At 34.1% G+C, this 18,270-nt stretch overlaps 4 protein-coding genes across 7 annotated transcripts; all 4 read right to left on the reverse strand.

Annotated features, from left to right (window-relative positions):
- Positions 1–1,350: 1,350 nt before the first annotated feature.
- On the reverse strand, positions 1,351–3,201 carry LOC147939393 (uncharacterized). 3 transcript variants are annotated; one of them, XM_087467342.1, is made up of 2 exons: positions 2,691–3,066; positions 1,351–2,480 (listed from the first exon to the last, which is right to left on the reverse strand). In XM_087467342.1, the coding sequence occupies exons 1-2, from the start codon at positions 3,028–3,030 to the stop codon at positions 1,351–1,353; spliced, it is 1,470 nt and encodes a 489-aa protein (XP_087323468.1). In that variant the 5' UTR covers positions 3,031–3,066. The 3 variants fall into 3 exon arrangements, with proteins under 3 accessions (XP_087323468.1, XP_087323467.1, XP_087323466.1); XM_087467341.1 differs by having other exon boundaries at positions 1,351–2,495; positions 2,703–2,940; XM_087467340.1 differs by having other exon boundaries at positions 1,351–3,201.
- Positions 3,202–3,561: 360 nt separating this feature from the next.
- On the reverse strand, positions 3,562–5,646 carry LOC104714657 (F-box protein PP2-A11). The gene is made up of 3 exons (XM_010432086.3): positions 4,946–5,646; positions 4,661–4,779; positions 3,562–4,246 (listed from the first exon to the last, which is right to left on the reverse strand). The coding sequence occupies exons 1-3, from the start codon at positions 5,270–5,272 to the stop codon at positions 3,823–3,825; spliced, it is 870 nt and encodes a 289-aa protein (XP_010430388.1). The 5' UTR covers positions 5,273–5,646; the 3' UTR covers positions 3,562–3,822.
- Positions 5,647–11,721: 6,075 nt separating this feature from the next.
- On the reverse strand, positions 11,722–14,881 carry LOC104714659 (scarecrow-like protein 28). The gene is made up of 2 exons (XM_010432090.3): positions 13,553–14,881; positions 11,722–13,477 (listed from the first exon to the last, which is right to left on the reverse strand). Exons 1-2 carry the CDS (start codon positions 13,983–13,985, stop codon positions 11,991–11,993), a joined length of 1,920 nt encoding a protein of 639 aa, XP_010430392.1. The 5' UTR covers positions 13,986–14,881; the 3' UTR covers positions 11,722–11,990.
- Positions 14,882–15,592: 711 nt separating this feature from the next.
- On the reverse strand, positions 15,593–18,108 carry LOC104714660 (uncharacterized). 2 transcript variants are annotated; one of them, XR_015566996.1, is made up of 10 exons: positions 17,964–18,108; positions 17,710–17,774; positions 17,176–17,602; positions 16,975–17,058; positions 16,789–16,897; positions 16,571–16,679; positions 16,341–16,466; positions 16,076–16,226; positions 15,951–16,007; positions 15,593–15,866 (listed from the first exon to the last, which is right to left on the reverse strand). XR_015566996.1 is itself a non-coding variant. In XM_010432091.2 (10 exons), exons 1-9 carry the CDS (start codon positions 18,045–18,047, stop codon positions 15,988–15,990), a joined length of 1,182 nt encoding a protein of 393 aa, XP_010430393.2. In that variant the 5' UTR covers positions 18,048–18,108; the 3' UTR covers positions 15,593–15,866; positions 15,951–15,987. The 2 variants fall into 2 exon arrangements, 1 of the variants encoding a protein (XP_010430393.2); XM_010432091.2 differs by having other exon boundaries at positions 16,789–16,904.
- Positions 18,109–18,270: the final 162 nt, after the last annotated feature.

Consider the following 18,270-nt stretch of genomic DNA (forward strand, 5'->3'; position numbering starts at 1 on the left):
GAATAAAAATTAATAAAAGAAATATTAAATAAACTTAATTTTAATTCAAATAAACCTATATATTAAGAAAAATTCTTGGGTTTACAAAAGAGTGATTAGGGTTTAGATTTTACAATTAAACGAAATTATATATCGGTTTGGGTTTACAAAATAGTGGTTAGGGTTTAGATTTTATAATTAAACAAAATTATATGTCGGTTTGGGTATACAAATAGTGGTAGGGTTTAGATTTTACAATCAAACAAATTTATATGTCGGTTTGGGTTTATAAAAGAGTGGTTAGGGTTTAGATTTTAAAATTAAAAAAAATATATATGTCGGTTTGGGTTTATAAAAGAGTGGTTGTTAGGTTTTAGATTTTACAATTCAACAAAATTGTATTTTAATTTGGGTTTATAAAAAATGATTAGGGTTTAAATTACATAATTAAACAAAATTATATGTCGGTTTAGATTTATAAAAAAGTAATTTAGATTTACATATTATAATTAAAAACTATAATATAATGTTTAGAATTAATAACTTTAAAATTGAATGATATACAGATTTTGTTTCTTTAATTAATAATTTGTTTCCCCAATTAAGTGGGGATGCATCCAAGAATTGTCCATAAATTAATACTAAGTCATTTAAAATTAATTATTAATTGATATAGTAAGGGTAAAAATGAAATTTTATTTTTGTCAAAAAATCGTAAGTATGAAACTAACAAAATTTATTAGTTTGAGTATTAAATCACACGTTTTAATTAAATGAGGTATTTTTCTTCCAACCAAAAAAGACGAAGTATTAAACTTCCAAATAAAAAATAGATGGGGTATTTTTAAGCTTTTTTCCCAATTATAAAGTCTACAAAAACTATGTTGTGTACTTCCCTTTTATTAAAAAGAGGATTATAAGCCTCAAACAACATTTTAATAATGTGGCTATGGCTAATTTTATGTATATGACTTGAGAACATATGGCTAAATTTTAGACTGTGGCTTTTCCAATTAGTCTTATTTTCATTTAAAAAAAAAAAACTTAAAATCAATACCAAAGATAAAAAAATATAAACGTTACACTCCGTTGGTATTGGCTACAAAGGAATCTGAAAACTTGCAGAAGAATCGAATAACAATTTTTTGCTTTCTTATAAAGTAGACATCTCTTGACATATTGCACACTCTCATCACTGGTCATCCAGTGCGTTTCCAACAATATTATCAGGGAAACAACAAAGACGTAAACTGCGTCAAGAAGTAATCACGAGAAAAACAATTTAAACTCGACTCACCTCACAGTCACAGTTGCTTTGAACGAAAGAGTATTGCTCTACCGCTCCTCTTTTCCTGACGATGATGAAACTGTTTAAGAAAGCATATCGAGGAAGCTTTTGTCTAATCTCCCATCATGTAACATATTAGTGACCAAGCCAAAGGTTGAAGCATCTCCAACAAACCCGCAACTCCTCATTTCTTTGATAAGTTCTGCTGATGCGGCTTTGCCACCATCTCTAAGATGTGCCCTGATCAGCGTATTATAGGTACGGTCATTTGGCAAAGGTCCATCTTCTTTCATTTCCCTAAACAACGCTTCTGCTTCTTGTAGTCGGCGTTTATTACACAAGCCTGAGATCATTGAAGTGTAGGTTACAACATCAGGCTTCATTCTTTTATGGCTGAGGGTACAAAATAGATCCCACCCATCTTCCACATTCCCAGCCTTGCACATCCCTTCAATCATAATATTAAATGTGACGATATTAAGTTCCATTTTACTCTTTTGCATGTCCTTGAATATGACCAATGCTGTTTCTAGCTTCCCGTTATTACAAAGCCCATCTAATAAGATGTTGTACGTCATAAGACTGGCAGGCACACGATCAGAAACCATCTGTTTGAATACCATTTGGGCATATTCAGAGTCGCCATCCTGAAAAAACCCTTGGATAAGAGTGGTGTAAGTGACTGTGTCTCCAATCAATCCCCTTTGAGACATCTCGTGGAAGAGTCCCATAGCATCATCTACCCTTTTACACTTGCAAAATCCCTTTACAAGAGTACTATATGTCACTACGATTGGGAGGCAATCCTTGGTAACCATGAAATCAAACATATGCTTAGCCTCGTCAAGTCGATCGTGCATACAAAACCCATTGATCAACGAATTGTAAGTGAAAATATCAGGATGTAATGATCTTCGGATCATCTCCTCGTACAACTTTTCCGCCTCTACAAGCTTCCCTTCTTTTACAAACGCATCGATCAATGCATTGAAGGTGACCACATCAGGGTTGATTTTCTTCTCAATCATATCTCTAAGTAATCTAGAGGCATCACTCCATCTTCCGTAATTACAAAGGCAGCTTATGAGGGAGTTGTATGAATAAACATCTGGTCTTGTGCCTTTGCTTTCCATTTCGTTGAACAGGTTTAGAGCATCGTCCACTTGTTTGTATTTGCAAAGACCATCAATGACTGTGCTGTAGATGACTACATTCGCCTCTATTTGCCCTTTATCCATCTTGTTGAGCAAAGTTAAAGCCAAATCGGTATCACCTCTCTTACATAATCCATTAACCACCACACCATAAGTAAACAGATCTGGTTGACAACCTTTCACAACCATTCTGTCCACTAAAGCCACTGCTTCTGAAGCTCTGTTGTGAAGGAAAAGGCCATGGATTAGAGTGTTGAATGTGAAGGTATCAGGTTGATAACCCATTGCCACCATCTGATCAACCAAAGCTACGGCATCCCAAATCCTATTCCCGTGACAAAAACCATTGAGCAGCGAGTTAAGCGTGACAACATTGGGCTCATAACCGAGTTTCATCATCTTCCCCAAAATAGCTAAAGCAAGAGAGAGTTGAGAAGAGCGGCAGAAACAGTTTATGAGAATACTGTATGTATAGAGACTGTGTGAAATCCCCAGCTTCTGCATCTTCTCCCCCAAGGAGATGACAACATCGAACTTTTTCATTTTGGCAATAGCACTCAACAATTTACTGAAATCAACAATGGAAGGTAAGGGACGAGACTTGACCATCTCACTGAACAACCTAATTGCATCGTCTAACTTCAGATCACTCATCCCATTTCTCAATATCTCTCTATGACCAGAAAAAGCTCGTCCGGAGAAAAGAGAAGCAGTACCTTTAACCAGATTAAGCTGATGCACAAATCTAGTCCCCGTAATCGCAACCCATCTCCTCCTCATCTTCTTCTCCCAATAAATTTGCTTCCGAAATGAATCTCTCCTTCGAATTAGAACCCTAGAGAAATCTCCGATTTGGGGGAATTGTTAAATTTGATTCATGAATTGGTTTTACAAATCATCTGAATAATTTTGAGCCGGTTCAATGTCTGGTTATTTAGAAACCTCTCCTTGAACCAAAAGGATTATTCTGTTTAACAAATTAGTTTAGTTAGCTATCCAATTTAAGAAGAGGTCAAATTGTTTACGTTGGAAAAGACAGAACTCTACAGACAAGTACGCTTATCTTATCTCCGAACCGGTTCAACCGAATCAGCACAACACGCTGCGTTTCACTTCCGACACAACCTTTCAATAGTAGAATTGTAATAAGCTAGTTATAATATATAAACTCTTTCAACTTCAAACTCAAAACAAGTTTTACATTTGGACCTAAACAATGAAACAAAGAGCCTAAACTGGTAGTACTTAATATTTTACCCTCTCTTTTTTTCTTTTTTCTCTTTACAATGAGTTTTCTAATTTACGCCCCCCCCAAAGGTTTCTACAAGAGGTTTAAAAAAAACTACAAAAAGAACAGCTTTTTAAAACCTCTACACCTAACACCAAACTCCAGTTTGCAACTTAAACCTGCATCAACCGGTCCTTACACGAGCTCGGATACACAACTACAGAATCTAGACACAGCCCGCCTTTAGTATGCGTGCAATCAATCTGAGTCATCGAGAACTTAATCTTCGTCGATGAATTTTTCGTTTTACTGACCACAAAGTCTCCAGCATGGTGATGACTCCAGTTCCCTGCTTCTGTTAACATGCATTGGGATGAAGAATGTTGACCATCTTCAGTTGAGAGTTGAAACCGAACAGGTTTAATGTTCCATCCATGAACCTGTTCTGTGTCACAAACCTTCCAACCAAACCGCTTCCCTGGTTTGCCTAGATGAAGCCTGAAGAAAACACTGTACGTTCCAGCTGGGAATGGGAAATCAATTTCTCCATCAACTTGAAACCACCAGATTTGTTGAACATATGCTACTGATGAGAATCTGCAGGAATCATCAACAAATAGGATAACGCAAAAACATTAGTATCCAATTCAGCCTTAACAATCATAGCACACATCAATCAATAATTTTACCAACGAGAGAAGAAAACAGAGGAAAGATCAAAACTTTGAACAGAAGAAACAACAACAAAAAAAAACAAAACTAAATCACATCTGAAAAACTAAAGCATCACAAAACAATAGGTTTAAGTTAGGATTTGTATCCATTAAATCAACTAACAATGTCGCCTTTTTTAATCATAGCAAACATCATACACTAATTGAACCAACGAATCTAACAAGAAAACAGAGGAAAAATACAAAACTTTGCACATAAAACAACAAAAACCAACACAAGCCACCATTAGCACAGATGCATGAAATCATCATCGGATCTAATGAAACAAAAACTCACCGAGATTCATCATTCGGAAGATGACTCCAGTATCTCCGATCATCAATTCCGGTTATCGATAACCCTTTAGCCGATATGCATAAACAGAGCCCACCGGTTCGTTTATCAACCCAAGCTTTCTGCAGAAAACATCAAACAAATCGAATCAAAAACATGAAATTTCTTCTCTAATTTCCTAATACCGTTAATGAGAATCAGTTAACAAAAAATCCCCAAAATTTTTTTTTCCTAAAGAACCCTAAAAATTTAACTTGAAGCCAAAGAAATCTAAGAAAAAGGACAAACCTTGTTGCCCTCGTCGAAGGAATTAACTCGAGAGAGAAAAGTAAAGATGTCTCTTTTACTCAGATTTTCCGGGAAACCACCGAGAATTTTCTCGAGAATCAATCTATAATCAGGAGGAAGTTTCGATTCCCAGACGAAATCAGCCCAAGAGGCGCCATGAAAAGCTCTGTTTAGCTTCGAGAATCTGCAGATCTCAACCGGATCCAAATTCTGGAGGATCAACGCCACGCAACTTTCAGGCAAATCTCCTAAACCAGGCTTGGTCAGATCTCGATCTCCATAACAAGACGATAGGTTTTTGTGAAAAAGAGAGAACCCTGCACCCATTGACGGGGGTTATCTCAAAACCCTTTGTGATTTGATTGAAGAATCAAACAAGAACAAGGAAGAAAAAAAACAGAGAAATCTTCTGAAATTTGGAAACTTTCCTTTTGGGTTTTCTTCTTTGATGACGAAGAAATCACAAACCGTAACTCAGAAACAAAGCAAAGAGGAAGAAGAAGAAGAAGGAAACAAAATTGGAGAAAAGAAGGGTTTGGTGGTGACAGACACAAATGGTGTCAGGATTCTGATTTATGGACGGTGACGCAAATGGGAGGGGATATGTGTGTTTATATATATGCTTCAACTTATTAAATTAATAGTTAAGTAAATAAAATTATAGTATTTGAAAAGTTGATTTATTTTATTTTATTTTCGCTGTTTTATTTATGTGCAAAATTGTTGCAGTTTTATATTGCTAACATTTCTTGTATTTGTTGTAGTATAAAATGAATCTGTTGGATATTGTTTCATCTATTTATTATTTATCCTAAATTAGAAAAGTATTGGTAGTAGATTTGTCTTTCCACATCCAAATGTTTGTAATCTATGAGTTGGTCTTGTAAGAATTAGATATATACAACTATAAGACAAGTATAACCATTCGATTTTATCCAACCAATTAAATGACTAAGCATTTGAATATAGATATATATTATATATATTTATATTTTATAATTTGTACTTAATAAAAATGATAATTTTTTGTAAATATGTCAAAGAGTAAATCTTAGTGATGTTTTTGTTTTCTAATTTGTAGTTCATAAGTATCATAATATATAATTTAATATATCTTTTTCTATATTGTTGAATATATAAAATTAAAATTAAAATTAAAATTAAAATCAATACAATGAAATCTAACATGTATAAAAAATTATCTGAATCTTTTTTTGTAACGTATAAACATTTAGATCTTTGACCATATAAACTTCACACGAATGTCATGCTAGTCTTAAAAAAAATGTATAAATATAGTATTATTTAATCAAGTGCCTTGCGATTTCTATTTTTATCTTATTCAATATAATATCTAAAACTCAATCCAGTTTAAGCATATTTTTCCTTTAAAATAAATAAAAAGTTTAACTAAAATCATTATTTATTAATAAAATAAATAATCATTATTTATTAATAAAATAAATAATGTAACGATTGTTTTAAATCATAAAAATACAAAAGTTTCACATGTACTTCGTGAGATAGTACTTTTCCCAACGGATATATTGACAAGATTCATGTAACATAAAATTTCTACACGAAACTTTCATGCAAGAGTTTTTGTTCCCAATGCGTTCTTAATGTTATTGTTTCACAAACTCGTGATTAGGTATATTATTTAAGTGTAATATATTTTAATTTTTATATGTTTGGTATTCAAACATATTATATACGATATTCTGATAAATAATAATAATTATTATCTTATATATATACGTCAAAATTGTCTTGTATATATTGTACATTTTTGCATACATTATTTAATACAATCTTATAATTTTTAAGAACTTTTTATAATAAAATGTAGAAAATATTTCTAAATCCTTCATATAATTATAACTGAGTACAAAACATCCCATGGAAGAAAAGAATCTTTCAATATGATGAGAATCCAATAAATTTATAAGATGATAATTAATGATTAATGATAATATTGTGTAGTACAGAAAATCCCTACAAGATTTCATAATTCAATGTGATTGTTTATGAAAACGTGTTTTCGATAAGATAAGATTGTTTTACCGCAATCTGCAGATAATAAAATTTACTGAAAAAGTAAACTAATTATTTATAAGAAACATAAAAGGAAGGTGAATGATTATTTAACATGTGAATTTGTTTTGAAAATGAAGAAATCATTTGTGGATAGCGCCATGATTTAATATAGCTAAAATCACGTGATTTCATACAATTAATATCACCGTGATTTCATATAGCTGAAATTATCACATTTTTAGTCGAACTTGCCAAGAGATTTGTAATGTAAATCTTTCTTAGATTTTTTCTTTTTCTTTTTGGGGTTAAATATCATTCATAGAAATCAAGTGTAATGTAAATGACGCGGTCCTCATTTATTTATATATTAAAAGTTGGTGTGTTTATAAATTTACTATTTTACAATAACAATAAGTGTAGCTGATAAAACTTCACTAATATTACATCAAAAGAATAATTTCTATAAGAATTTGATTTGACCGACTTGTATATCAAAAGTATAATTTGATTTGAGACACATGTATGTATTTCAGAGTAAGATACCTCAGATATGCTCAATCAAAACAAATACTAAAAACAAACGAGAGAAAGAAGGATATGTATGGTAAGTTGGTAACAAACGCGTCCAAGTCTTATTTGATCGACGGTCAAGGGTCATGGCGCGTGCTTAGTCATTTCGATTTTTTTCTTGACTACGTATGTACCACTATAATAGTCTAAAGTAATAGTGGTATATGTAAAAGACTAAAGAACCAAGAATTTGAATTGAACATTTATATCAATATTAGTCAATGTATTTGGGTTATTCAGAAACTCTTGTTTTTGTTACTTAAACCATAATATCATAACATCAGAACGAACGATCAGTGTCAACAATACTGCATCTGTGAGACACATAACAAAAACGTGTAAAGGCTAACGAATTGGGGTGGTTAGTTTTTCGAACTTTCTAATAATGTATATTCATCATCTTCGTACGTACAATGATAATGTTCTATGAATATAAGAACGGACAGGAAAATTTATGGTTGGTTGGAACATAAGCACGAATTAGAGATCTCATTGTTTTCTAATTGGTTGGGCAACGAATCCAAGCAAAAGCACTAATAAGTACTGTCAGCAGTGCACACAAAGACAAAACTCATACATTGTGCTATTAGCTGGCATCTTTGTTGGTTTGATTTGCCATTTTTCACTCTTTCTCGTTTTGGTTATAATCTCGGACGAATTGAAGTCTATATATAAATAATTGTCTCCGGACCCTATAGAAAAAAATGGGTCAATTTGACACAGAGAATGTTAAACAAATAAAACAACGCCATCTCCTGGTTATCGCCGAAAGTTGCAATTATTTCAACTAAACATATATATTCCATTACCATTAAGCCTCATGTCATCGGACATAAGACATATACTACTATTATAAAGATATTTGTAATATGATACTTGTAATAAATAGTGAGAATGCATCGTGTCATGTGACAAAAATTTTCATTCTCTGTCGACCAGATATTTCTTTTTCTCTCTGTCGACCAGATATTTTATTCGGTTATGTGTGATAAGTTATCACTCATCGTGATAACTCGTAAAATCATATGACGGGACAATTATTTTACATCTCGGGGCTTGACAAGTCGAGAATAGAAATATTGAATGATTAAATACAGAACAAAAGAAACAAAACAGGCTCCATGGATACATTGAATTTAAATATACAGTAGATAATACGACCAATTACGCGTAGATAGATATTAGATGGGGAACGTGTACGTGGATGCTGCTGAGAAGTGGAAAACATGGCACGTTTGAATGTACGTGTCGCGGACGTGGATGGACTTGTCCGTGACGATGCAAATTTAGACCCATACGTATCTTAGATCGTATTTTCCAATTATTTTTATAGGTTTGTTTGAGGTTGGGTTAGGGCAAATGAACCAAAAACACATGTACTTTGATTAATTTAGGCGATGTTTTCAACATTATAAACTGATAAAGCAAATTTTGTAAGCTCAATATTGGCTGCTTGTGGAATAAAAGTGATGAAAAGCTAGTAAAGAATAGGATGCTGAGTTTTGATTCAGCTAGAGTGCCATAGATTCTACTCTAGGTAGCTACTGAGACTATTTGATGGTTAATTTTTTTCTTAAAAGTTGCATGGTCAAACCTATGGTATTACATAGTTTATCATTTTTCTTAATATATGGATTTCGTTTACTAACTATAATAACATGTAAAATGCATATTGTATAATAAAATTGTGGTTACATACTATATATAATTAAAAATATTCTTAGTTTTTACTTGCTGTTGAACACCAAGTATCATTTTTTACATAACAGTCAAAACTTAGAGATTTGTTTTAGGAATTTGGTTCGAATCATCCATGTTATTGTTGACCACCAAAAAAAAAACAATAAAATTGCTATATATATATATATATAGAATCATAATCTTTAAAATCTCTTCTGATTCTATATTTTTGGCCGAAAGGTTACGGAATGAATAAGCAACCAACCGCAACCATGGATTTTTTTTTTCTTCTAAAACCTCAAAAACAAAACTAAAATCTACTGTTTATGAAGTGATGTCATGTGCAATCCTTTTCAATAATGTATGAGTGATGATGCCATGCTCTTCTTCTAAGTTCTAATTAACTATACAACATACAGTCTTTTTCGGTATTTTGGATAGGCTACACGTAGGTACTAGGTATTCTATTAAAATTCATAATTAAAATATCATGTTCTAGCCGACACAATTTAAGAAACTTATCCTAAATATGAGGATATTTGTAAGCGTACGAAAATCAACATTTTTACCGCAAATGATGATTACAGGTTTTATAAATAAAAAAATGATTGATCGTCCAATATATAGATACTATAAGTTCAAGTTTGAGTGATACTGTTATAGTACAATCGTAGTTCCTTTGTTAGCCGCACACAGTCACAAACCTTTATAAACGAACAAAATCGTGCATACAATTTTTGGGACTCATGATTGTGAGTACGTGCAATTGTTTTAGAATTTTCGACTTGTGACCCAAAAGAAACAAGAACTTTGTTTGTAGTAATAGTTTTTAGGTAGGATACTTTTGACGAAATTGAATTATCTATGTTTTTTCTTTTGATATAAATTGGTATATGTTTTTATTCGGCACGAAATGAGTTTGGTAGAGATATGAATGCCCTCATCAGGTCCTCGACTCCTCGTGTGTGGTATATTCCAAGTTTCGAACACGTAAAAATCTCTATCTCCATTAATTGTCGATTCTTTGATTGATAATGACTATACAACAATTATGTATCTTTCAGATATGATTATTCATAGTATGTACTATTTCCTTTTTATTTACAAAATGTATACATATTTCTCTAACGAATAACATTTTCTTTCTTGTAGAACGACAAAAAAAAAATTAATTCTAATTTATATCTTTTATTTTGGGAAACTATAGCTAGTTAATAAATATCATATTAATTGATTGAGTTTTATACTTTGTGCACACAAAAAAAAAATATTGAGTTTTATAGGTTAATTGAATGTTTTACCGACCACACATATAATCTGAAATGTGTTCACCACTCAATAGTGAACTACTTTCCGACCAACCTCATTGTATGGTTCTCCGTAAGCCTTTTCCATACACCAATTGATAAATTATACGTAAGAAAATATCACTAGTCGAAAAACTTAACGATACCGCGATTCGTGTTGTTATTTTTGTTGGTGTTGTTGTTTTCCCTTGTTTCTATTTTGGATAGTGACACACCAAGCGATAAGACTCGAGCTTAGACGACAAAAATATTACAGAACTGACATCATAAACATCAGAAAACAACTGTAAAATTAAATTAAACAAATTAAATAAATAAGATGAATGATAAGGACATGATCGGCGGAACACAAAGAAGGAGTACGTAGGAGACAAAACCGTGCAACTTGTCCTTTGTTTTTTTTCTTATTGCATAAAACTATGATCAATAAGAAACTATGATTAAAATAAATTGTACCTTTTCGCGGTTAGGATTTGAGCAAACTTCTTAATTTTCTTAAGTTTTATTTTACAAATTTGATTTAGTTTTCACCTCAAAAACAAGTTTTAATCAAATCTGTTAATGGTGATTGATTTGAAATCACTATTACTCGACAAATACTTCCGTGCGTCTAAACTCTAAACTAAAAAGAAAAATTACTCAAAAAGATGCTAGCCGGGTACTCATACCAATTAGATTGATATCTCTACATAATTGAATTGTAAACAAAAACTTTGTGAATAGTGATTGATTTGAAGTCATTAGTAGTTATATATATATATATACTAAATATAGTCATAATAATTATATCTATATTTTTAACAACAATTACATTAATAAAAATCTCTCTCTATATACTATGTAGATTAAAATTAAAATTGTACTTATCTGTTTTTCCTATAAAAAAATGTTAGTCAAATAATTTCAAATATAATGGATATTTTTCTTTAGTATATAGAAACTAAAAAGTGATCTATTAATTGACCTATTCCATAAGACATAATCAAACCAAGAGTTAGAGATATGAGAATTACTAGAAAGTGATGGGCTTGACTCTTTTACAAGGCCCATATGAACATTTACACTGGTAGGTTTTATTTTCTTAAACATACATTTGTTGTTTCAATTCTAAAGAAAATTTTCCTTAAAACAAAATTATCAAAGTAAAATATCACTGAATTTTATAGATTTGCAATAGATATATCAAAAAAAAATTTCACTTCATTATGATTTAAAGAACATTGAAAAGCCTTCCAGTTACAATGTAAAAGATTTCAAACTAATACAAAATATTTCTTCTAATCCTTACAAATTAATTTTTATAAAAGAATTTAAATACCTACCCACCCAAGAAATGAATGAAAGAATAAAATCAATTTTTTCCCCTATTTTTTTTTTGAAAAAAACCATTGTCCCCTTTTTTCTAAAGTCTTTAAAACCCTAAAATGTATATATATATTTTTTTTAAAACCCTAACTCCCGATAGTCCAAGCTGAGATCGTATAAAGTGGCTGCTCCGACCACCGTAAAGTAACTCCACCGCTGCTTCCGCCTTCGCCTCCGTCGCCGTCTTCATCGCTCCTCTCCACATTGAAAAACCCTTCATTACCAGATCCGTACATCCTAAGCAACATCTTGCTCTGCAAAACCTCTCTCTCCGAGACTCCAAGACTCCGAAACCCTAACTGCTCCAACATCCTCCTCCAATGACGAAAACCAACATGCCTCTCTTGCCTATGACTTCCTTCACACGCAACAATGTTCCTGATCTCTCTCCCAAACAACATCTCTTCGATTTTGACTCTGATTAAGCTATCCGTAGCAAGATTCGTGTGAATCGCATCGAACATTGCTGAATAGTACTTTAACGAGTTACAAACTCTTGTCTCAAGTTGCTCTGAGTTGTGTTCTGCTTCTTGTTCAGCTAAAACAAGAGCTATTGGGTTTGTGCTTCTGATTAAACCCAAGAAGTCTCTAATCGCTCCTCCAGTTCCATCGTATAGCGTCTTGTGCATCTGCATAACACAGTTTACAGCTACTGATTCACCTTCTTTGACGTGTAGCATCCATAGCCTAACGTCTTCGAGTCTATCAACTACAGGGTGAAACTCGAACTGAAGATTCATCGCCTCTGCAAATCCATGGAGACGATCTCCGGTTTCGTTTAGCTCGAGCTTTGATTCTCCGATTCCAGTGATCCGAACATGGTGTGGTGGATTTGTTCTTGAAGCTAAGCTTTGGAAGAAGCTAGGCCATTGTAAGCCTTGCTTGATGTCGAAATCGATAATGTGAACTCTCTCTTTGCCTTCAAATGCTCTGAGTAACATCTCGTTGGCTGTGAAATGAATGAACTTTGGAATTGGAGTTACTTGATTCAAGAACCTCAACGCGTTTCCTGATTCATCCTCGACTGTTCTGTCAAACTCACGAGGTGGTGCGATGTGGAAGATGTGAGGCCACATACGAGCCACTCTTAGTGCCAATGCTTCAATGTAGTAAGCTATAAGACGAGTCATTGGTGTTCTTCCTCTAGGAGAAGCAAGGTCACTGGTTCTCGCAATGAAATGGTTAATCGCCGCTATGTTCCTTGATCTGATCGCTTCTAAACTTCCAGTGAGGAGATTAACAAGCTCGAAGTCTCTCTGCAGATCGTTCCTGTTGTTGTTGATGTTTCCGCTGGTCCTTTCCTCTGTGCTGTGTGTGTAAGGGTTTCTTGAACCATTTGTAGGCTCTGGTACTCCTCCTCTATGGCTTAAGCTTTGACTCTCTGATGATGCACTTGTTGATGATCCAGAAGCTTCCTTAACTGCTGCAGGACGGCTACTCTCAACGTCTTTATCTCCTATACCAGCTAACTCAGTGATCACCGAATCAACCCAGTTTGGATGATTATTAGGTAAAGGCTGAGAGATGACTTCACTAGGCACAAAGCAAACCTTTCCTTCATCATCACCATCACCTGAACATGTCAAAGAAAATGGTAATGTTGGAGTAGATGTATTCTGTCCAGTAAAATGATCGAACCAGAAACCACCTTCGTTTTCGCATTTTGTCCTCTTCGCTCTGCTTAAACAAGACTCGTCTTCCTCCTCCGCCAATCTCTTCAAACTCTTCTTCCCTCTGTTGTTGTTGTTGTTGCTGTCGTTGTTCCAAGAAAACCCTTCTCCGTTTCCTCTTGTTGTCGCCAAAGGTGGAAGCTTTATGTTCTGCTTAAGAGAACAACCACTCGTCTTGCGCTCGATTGGCTTGGTGTTGTTGTTGTTGTTGTTGTCAAGTGAGATGCTTCGTCCAAGTGGTCGGGTTGAAGGAGTTTCCTTGCGAGTGAAGCTACTACTGCATGGTAAGTCCAATCTCTGTGTGTTCATGGGAAAATGTGCTGATACTGTTGCTGATGTTGCTGCTACTGCTTCACTCCTCAATCTTCGAGTCGGTGACAATAATGATGAACTTGAACAACCTGCCAACATCCTCTACCAAAATCTACCCAACCCAAAAAAATTTGAGAGATGGTCTAAGTGTGTGTGTGTGTGTTTGCACAAACAACAATTTGATGTTTTTCTAAAAAAATGGAATCCGATGAACAAAGATTCAAAAATCAAAATCCTTTTTTCCTTTTTGGGTTTTTTAATGAAATCAAAAGTGAATCCTAATATGATTTGTGACTTAAAATATGCAAAAAAAAATTGAAGAATGAATTGAATTTGAAGCCCCCACCCTAAAACGAATCTCTATATATTCAAGAAAGAATGAAAGAATGATCAGAACTAATCTAAAAAAAACAACTTTTTTCTTGAAATCAATCTACCATAAAACAATCATCGGATTCCTTAACTTTTATAAAAAAACTAAATCTCTCATCTAGATGATAATGACGACCAACGAGTTCACATCATCACGAACAGAGACTACTACTGAAGAACGACCTCGAAGTTGCTGGATGAACAGACTCGATAGTCTCGGTTCACCATTCCGGTTCGCCATTCCCGGTTTGCCAAATCAAGAAGAAGATCTTTCAGAACATCCAGAAACCCCGAAACTCTCAAGAACCCCAGATCAAGATCCAAACACACTCAAAGATTGTTCCTTTCTTCTCTCTGTTTCTCTCTCTCACTCTCTCACTCACTCACTTTTGGTTTCTCTCTCTCTCTCTCACTAACTCTCTACAGGGTGGTAAAGGGGTACTATACAGCTTCTACAAATACCATACTTGAGAGAACTTTTTTTTTTGTTTTCTTGTTGGGTCTTCGAGAATTGAAGTTGGCAACTTTTCTTTTTACAGTAAATTGTTTTTTTTTTTTTTTAAGAGAGGTTGGGCAGAGTGAGTGAGTGGGTACACGAGGGATCTTAATCTATCTGAGCCGTTGGATCTTTAGAATCTAACGGTAGGAAAATAAGGTGAGGGGGGGCTCTAGTGACCGTTTGTAAATTGTCGGAGAAATATGACCGTTGGGAGAGAGGAAGAAGAGTGTTGGGTGTGTACGGACATCAATGAGTTTTGATTGGGAAAGCCAAATATGACTTTTTCTTTTTTTAATTAATATATACACACACGTAAAAAGACATTATTATAATAATGTTATATTTTTTAAGACAACAAGGCATTATTATTATACTATTTGTTTTTCTTTTGTCAACAAGAAATTATTATTACTTTTAGTCTATGACATGTTCTTAATAAAAAAAAAAAAATTGTATAACCTTATAACTATTTTTGGGTATTAAATTTTATCTGTCATTAGTAAATATTGTCAGTTTTTGTGAATATGTTTTACTATTCTTTCTCTATTAGTAAGATTGATTTTCTTAATGATTTTTTAGTTTTTATTTTAGATTCACTAATCTTTTTCTATTCACTATTTTTTTACCCATAAATTATGAACAAAATTAATTGAATTTATCCATTTAACATTTTTGGATAAATTGACAAACAAATATTGTAATGTTTTTTGAAGTTTATCATCTTTTATAACGTCTATAAGAAATAAAAACCTTAAAGAAACCCGATATTCATGTAACGTCGTAACCCAAAAAAAAAAAAAAAATCAATTTCATTGAAACTTGTGTAAAAATTGAGTTAACAAAAAATGGGTAGTTTCTGGTCTATTCTAACTTTTAATGCTTACACTGTAACAACGTTAGTATATACAACAACACACACAGAAAAGAAAAAAGTAATGATTTTGTTTAGAGAAAAGACTAGATTTTTACAGTGAAAGTGAAAGCTATGTGTTAGAAAGAAACTAGATGATTTCCAAAAACAAATCCTCTTGTTTGTTTACGAGGCCAATCTCCTGCAATGTCAAGTAACTTTGTTCTGCACCATATGTCTGTCGTGGGAATGGTTTCACCTGTTATAACCACAGGACATTAGTAATGGAGTTTCAATACGTTGGTGGTAAAAAAAACAGAAGTATATGGTTCAGTGAAGGTACCAATCTGTAAGTATTAGGCTTGATCAATCAACTAACGTCAATGAAGTCCAAAAGCGCCTGCAGTTGAAAACCATTATAAGCATACTGTGATGTTAACAGGAGAACATAAACGCATAAGAAAGTACCTGAAGATTGTGGGATTTCATGAACCGGCAGGCAAGGCGGTTTCGGTTTCCACTTGGCATACGTATGACAATGGGTGACAGTATTTTCATCATCCATGGCTGAATCTGGAGGAAATGATGCTTCTTTTTCAGTCAATTGCTTCTCAAGTTCCTTAATGACCACACAAAAAAGAGAAACATAAACACTTGATTTCTGTTCTTCAACGGTGAGTACTGAATTCAGTTAAAATTAACATTAGAATCCAGGTATTTTCAAATAACCAACCTGCTTCTCCCACATCCGGCGCTGAGCGTCTACTGAATGCAAAGGCGTGTGAGGAGCCAGGGTTCCTGATCGGTATCTACTTTCAGGAACTTGACCAATCATTGTTGCTTCTTGTAAAGTAGACCACTATAAGCACATCAAGGAAGCATATTATTAGCCAACATTAAGCTGATTAGAGTTATTCTGTTCGTGTGGCACATAGAAATTAAGACAGGAGGATTTGTGAATGCCTCATCAAAATCAGAAGCATTGATCAGACGCGCAGCAGCAGGAAAACCTCTGGACATGCTATCTTCATCATCGGGTTTACTGTGGTAGGATGTGTTTCTTGCTTCCACACTAGATTAACATGCAACGAAACACAACCAAAGAGTGTGAAGCTTTGCATGGTAGCAAAAACAAAAATCATTACTCCAAAAGACACGAGTGAAAAAAGATATGGGCATACCCACTACTTGAATATCTCATCTGCCGTTGCTCTACATTGAATCCCTCATAACCTTCAGATCTTAATTCTCCAATCCTACTAGCTTTCTCACGCAACTGTTTCTCTTTCTCTGCTGTCTGCGATATTTCGAGTTAGATATGAACAAAGTAAACACAAAACGCACGGCCTGAGAAAAGACCAACGAACCTCCAAGGACAGAGAGATAGCATGAGCAAGGTAGGGATCTTGTAGGTGAGACTTTCTATGTCCAGCAAGAGCGTGTTGTCTTCCCTATAGCAATCCCATTGCACAAGACACTTTGCTTAGATACTATGGAGTTATACTCGGTAGAATCTCTTAACAATAACACCAAAAACTCAGCTATCTTTTTTCCTCAAAGCATAATACCTTTATTCCCTCTTCAAGATCACTGATGGCGTGTAGCGAAGTGTGGATGGGTGGTACACTTGGTTTATGTACATGACGTGCAAATGGCTCATATCCATAAAACTCAGCTGCATTTTCCTCTAAACGTATTGCCTTTAGTTCTTCTCCAAAGTCATTCATGCTGTGAAGCAAATCGTTGCTGGGGAGAACACTTGATGTATGGCCACGGCGTTCAAATGCATCATACCTCATTTCTACTGGAGTTTCCACTAAATCTCGTGTCCCTGTTGTACGACCAACTAGATTGTCGCTAGCAATTGCACGGAGATCATCAGCAAAAGAAATAATCCTTCTACTAGAATCAATAAGGTGTTCCCTAGGAAAATTTTCCCCTTGTACTGGTGGAATCGACTCGTCTTCAGACTCTGGACTAGAACATCCACTCGCACTAGCCAAGACGAAACAAATAAACAAAGATTTCAAAAAACATAAAGAGATGATCCAGAGATATACAAGTGTATCAAGAAAGCTTCAAAAAGTGTTAAAGATGATTACATGTTTGCACAATCTTCTAAACGGTAATGCGCATCAAGAGCTGCATTGAGATTCCCTCCATTTTCCTGATCACAAAAACCAAAAAAACAAAAAACTCACAGAAATCAGAAATCTTGGACTCAGTTACGTTAACCCAATTGAAAAAAGCTCCGATTTCGTAAATCCCAGAAAACCCCAATTGAGAGAAAACTCCGATTCCGTAAAAACCCTAATTAAAGAACAATCGATGATCGAGGAGAAATAGAGAAACGAACCAGGAGTTTCTGAGCAGCATATTCTTCTTCAGTGCGGGTGATTCTCGCGAAGGTAAGGATCATCAGTGAATCAAGACTCGCCATTGATGAACCAGCGAAAGATTTCTTCTTCCTCAATCTTGGGAAGAAAAATAACAGAGAAATATTTAACGAATGGGCTTTATTTGCAATCTGTGATAAGTAAAAAAACTAATGGGCTTTATTAACGAATTTAATGGGCTTTTTAATAAAGACCTAATTAATATGGGGATAGCCGGAGGGGTAAACCGAACACCAGACGAAATATTTAAACCACAACCGAACCGGA

This window comes from Camelina sativa, chromosome 9 (genome assembly GCF_030686135.1).
Source record: "Camelina sativa cultivar CO46 ecotype springtype chromosome 9, ASM3068613v1".
Taxonomy (NCBI): Eukaryota; Viridiplantae; Streptophyta; class Magnoliopsida; order Brassicales; family Brassicaceae; genus Camelina; species Camelina sativa.

Excerpts from the sequence above, each read along its gene's own strand:
- LOC147939393 (XM_087467340.1), bottom strand. The coding sequence starts at position 3,201 with ATGAGGAGGAGATGGGTTGCGATTACGGGGACTAGATTTGTGCATCAG.
- LOC104714657 (XM_010432086.3), bottom strand. The coding sequence starts at position 5,272 with ATGGGTGCAGGGTTCTCTCTTTTTCACAAAAACCTATCGTCTTGTTAT. Across the intron at positions 4,780-4,945 it reads CCTTCGACGAGGGCAACAAG|AAAGCTTGGGTTGATAAACG; the intron begins GTTTGTCCTTTT and ends TGTTTTCTGCAG. Across the intron at positions 4,247-4,660 it reads CTTCCGAATGATGAATCTCG|ATTCTCATCAGTAGCATATG; the intron begins GTGAGTTTTTGT and ends TGATTCCTGCAG.
- LOC104714659 (XM_010432090.3), bottom strand. The coding sequence starts at position 13,985 with ATGTTGGCAGGTTGTTCAAGTTCATCATTATTGTCACCGACTCGAAGA. Across the intron at positions 13,478-13,552 it reads GACAAAATGCGAAAACGAAG|GTGATGGTGATGATGAAGGA; the intron begins GTGGTTTCTGGT and ends TGACATGTTCAG.
- LOC104714660 (XM_010432091.2), bottom strand. The coding sequence starts at position 18,047 with ATGGCGAGTCTTGATTCACTGATGATCCTTACCTTCGCGAGAATCACC. Across the intron at positions 16,467-16,570 it reads ATGCTTCTGATTTTGATGAG|TGGTCTACTTTACAAGAAGC; the intron begins GCATTCACAAAT and ends ATGTGCTTATAG. Across the intron at positions 16,008-16,075 it reads TGAAATCCCACAATCTTCAG|GCGCTTTTGGACTTCATTGA; the intron begins GTACTTTCTTAT and ends TTTCAACTGCAG.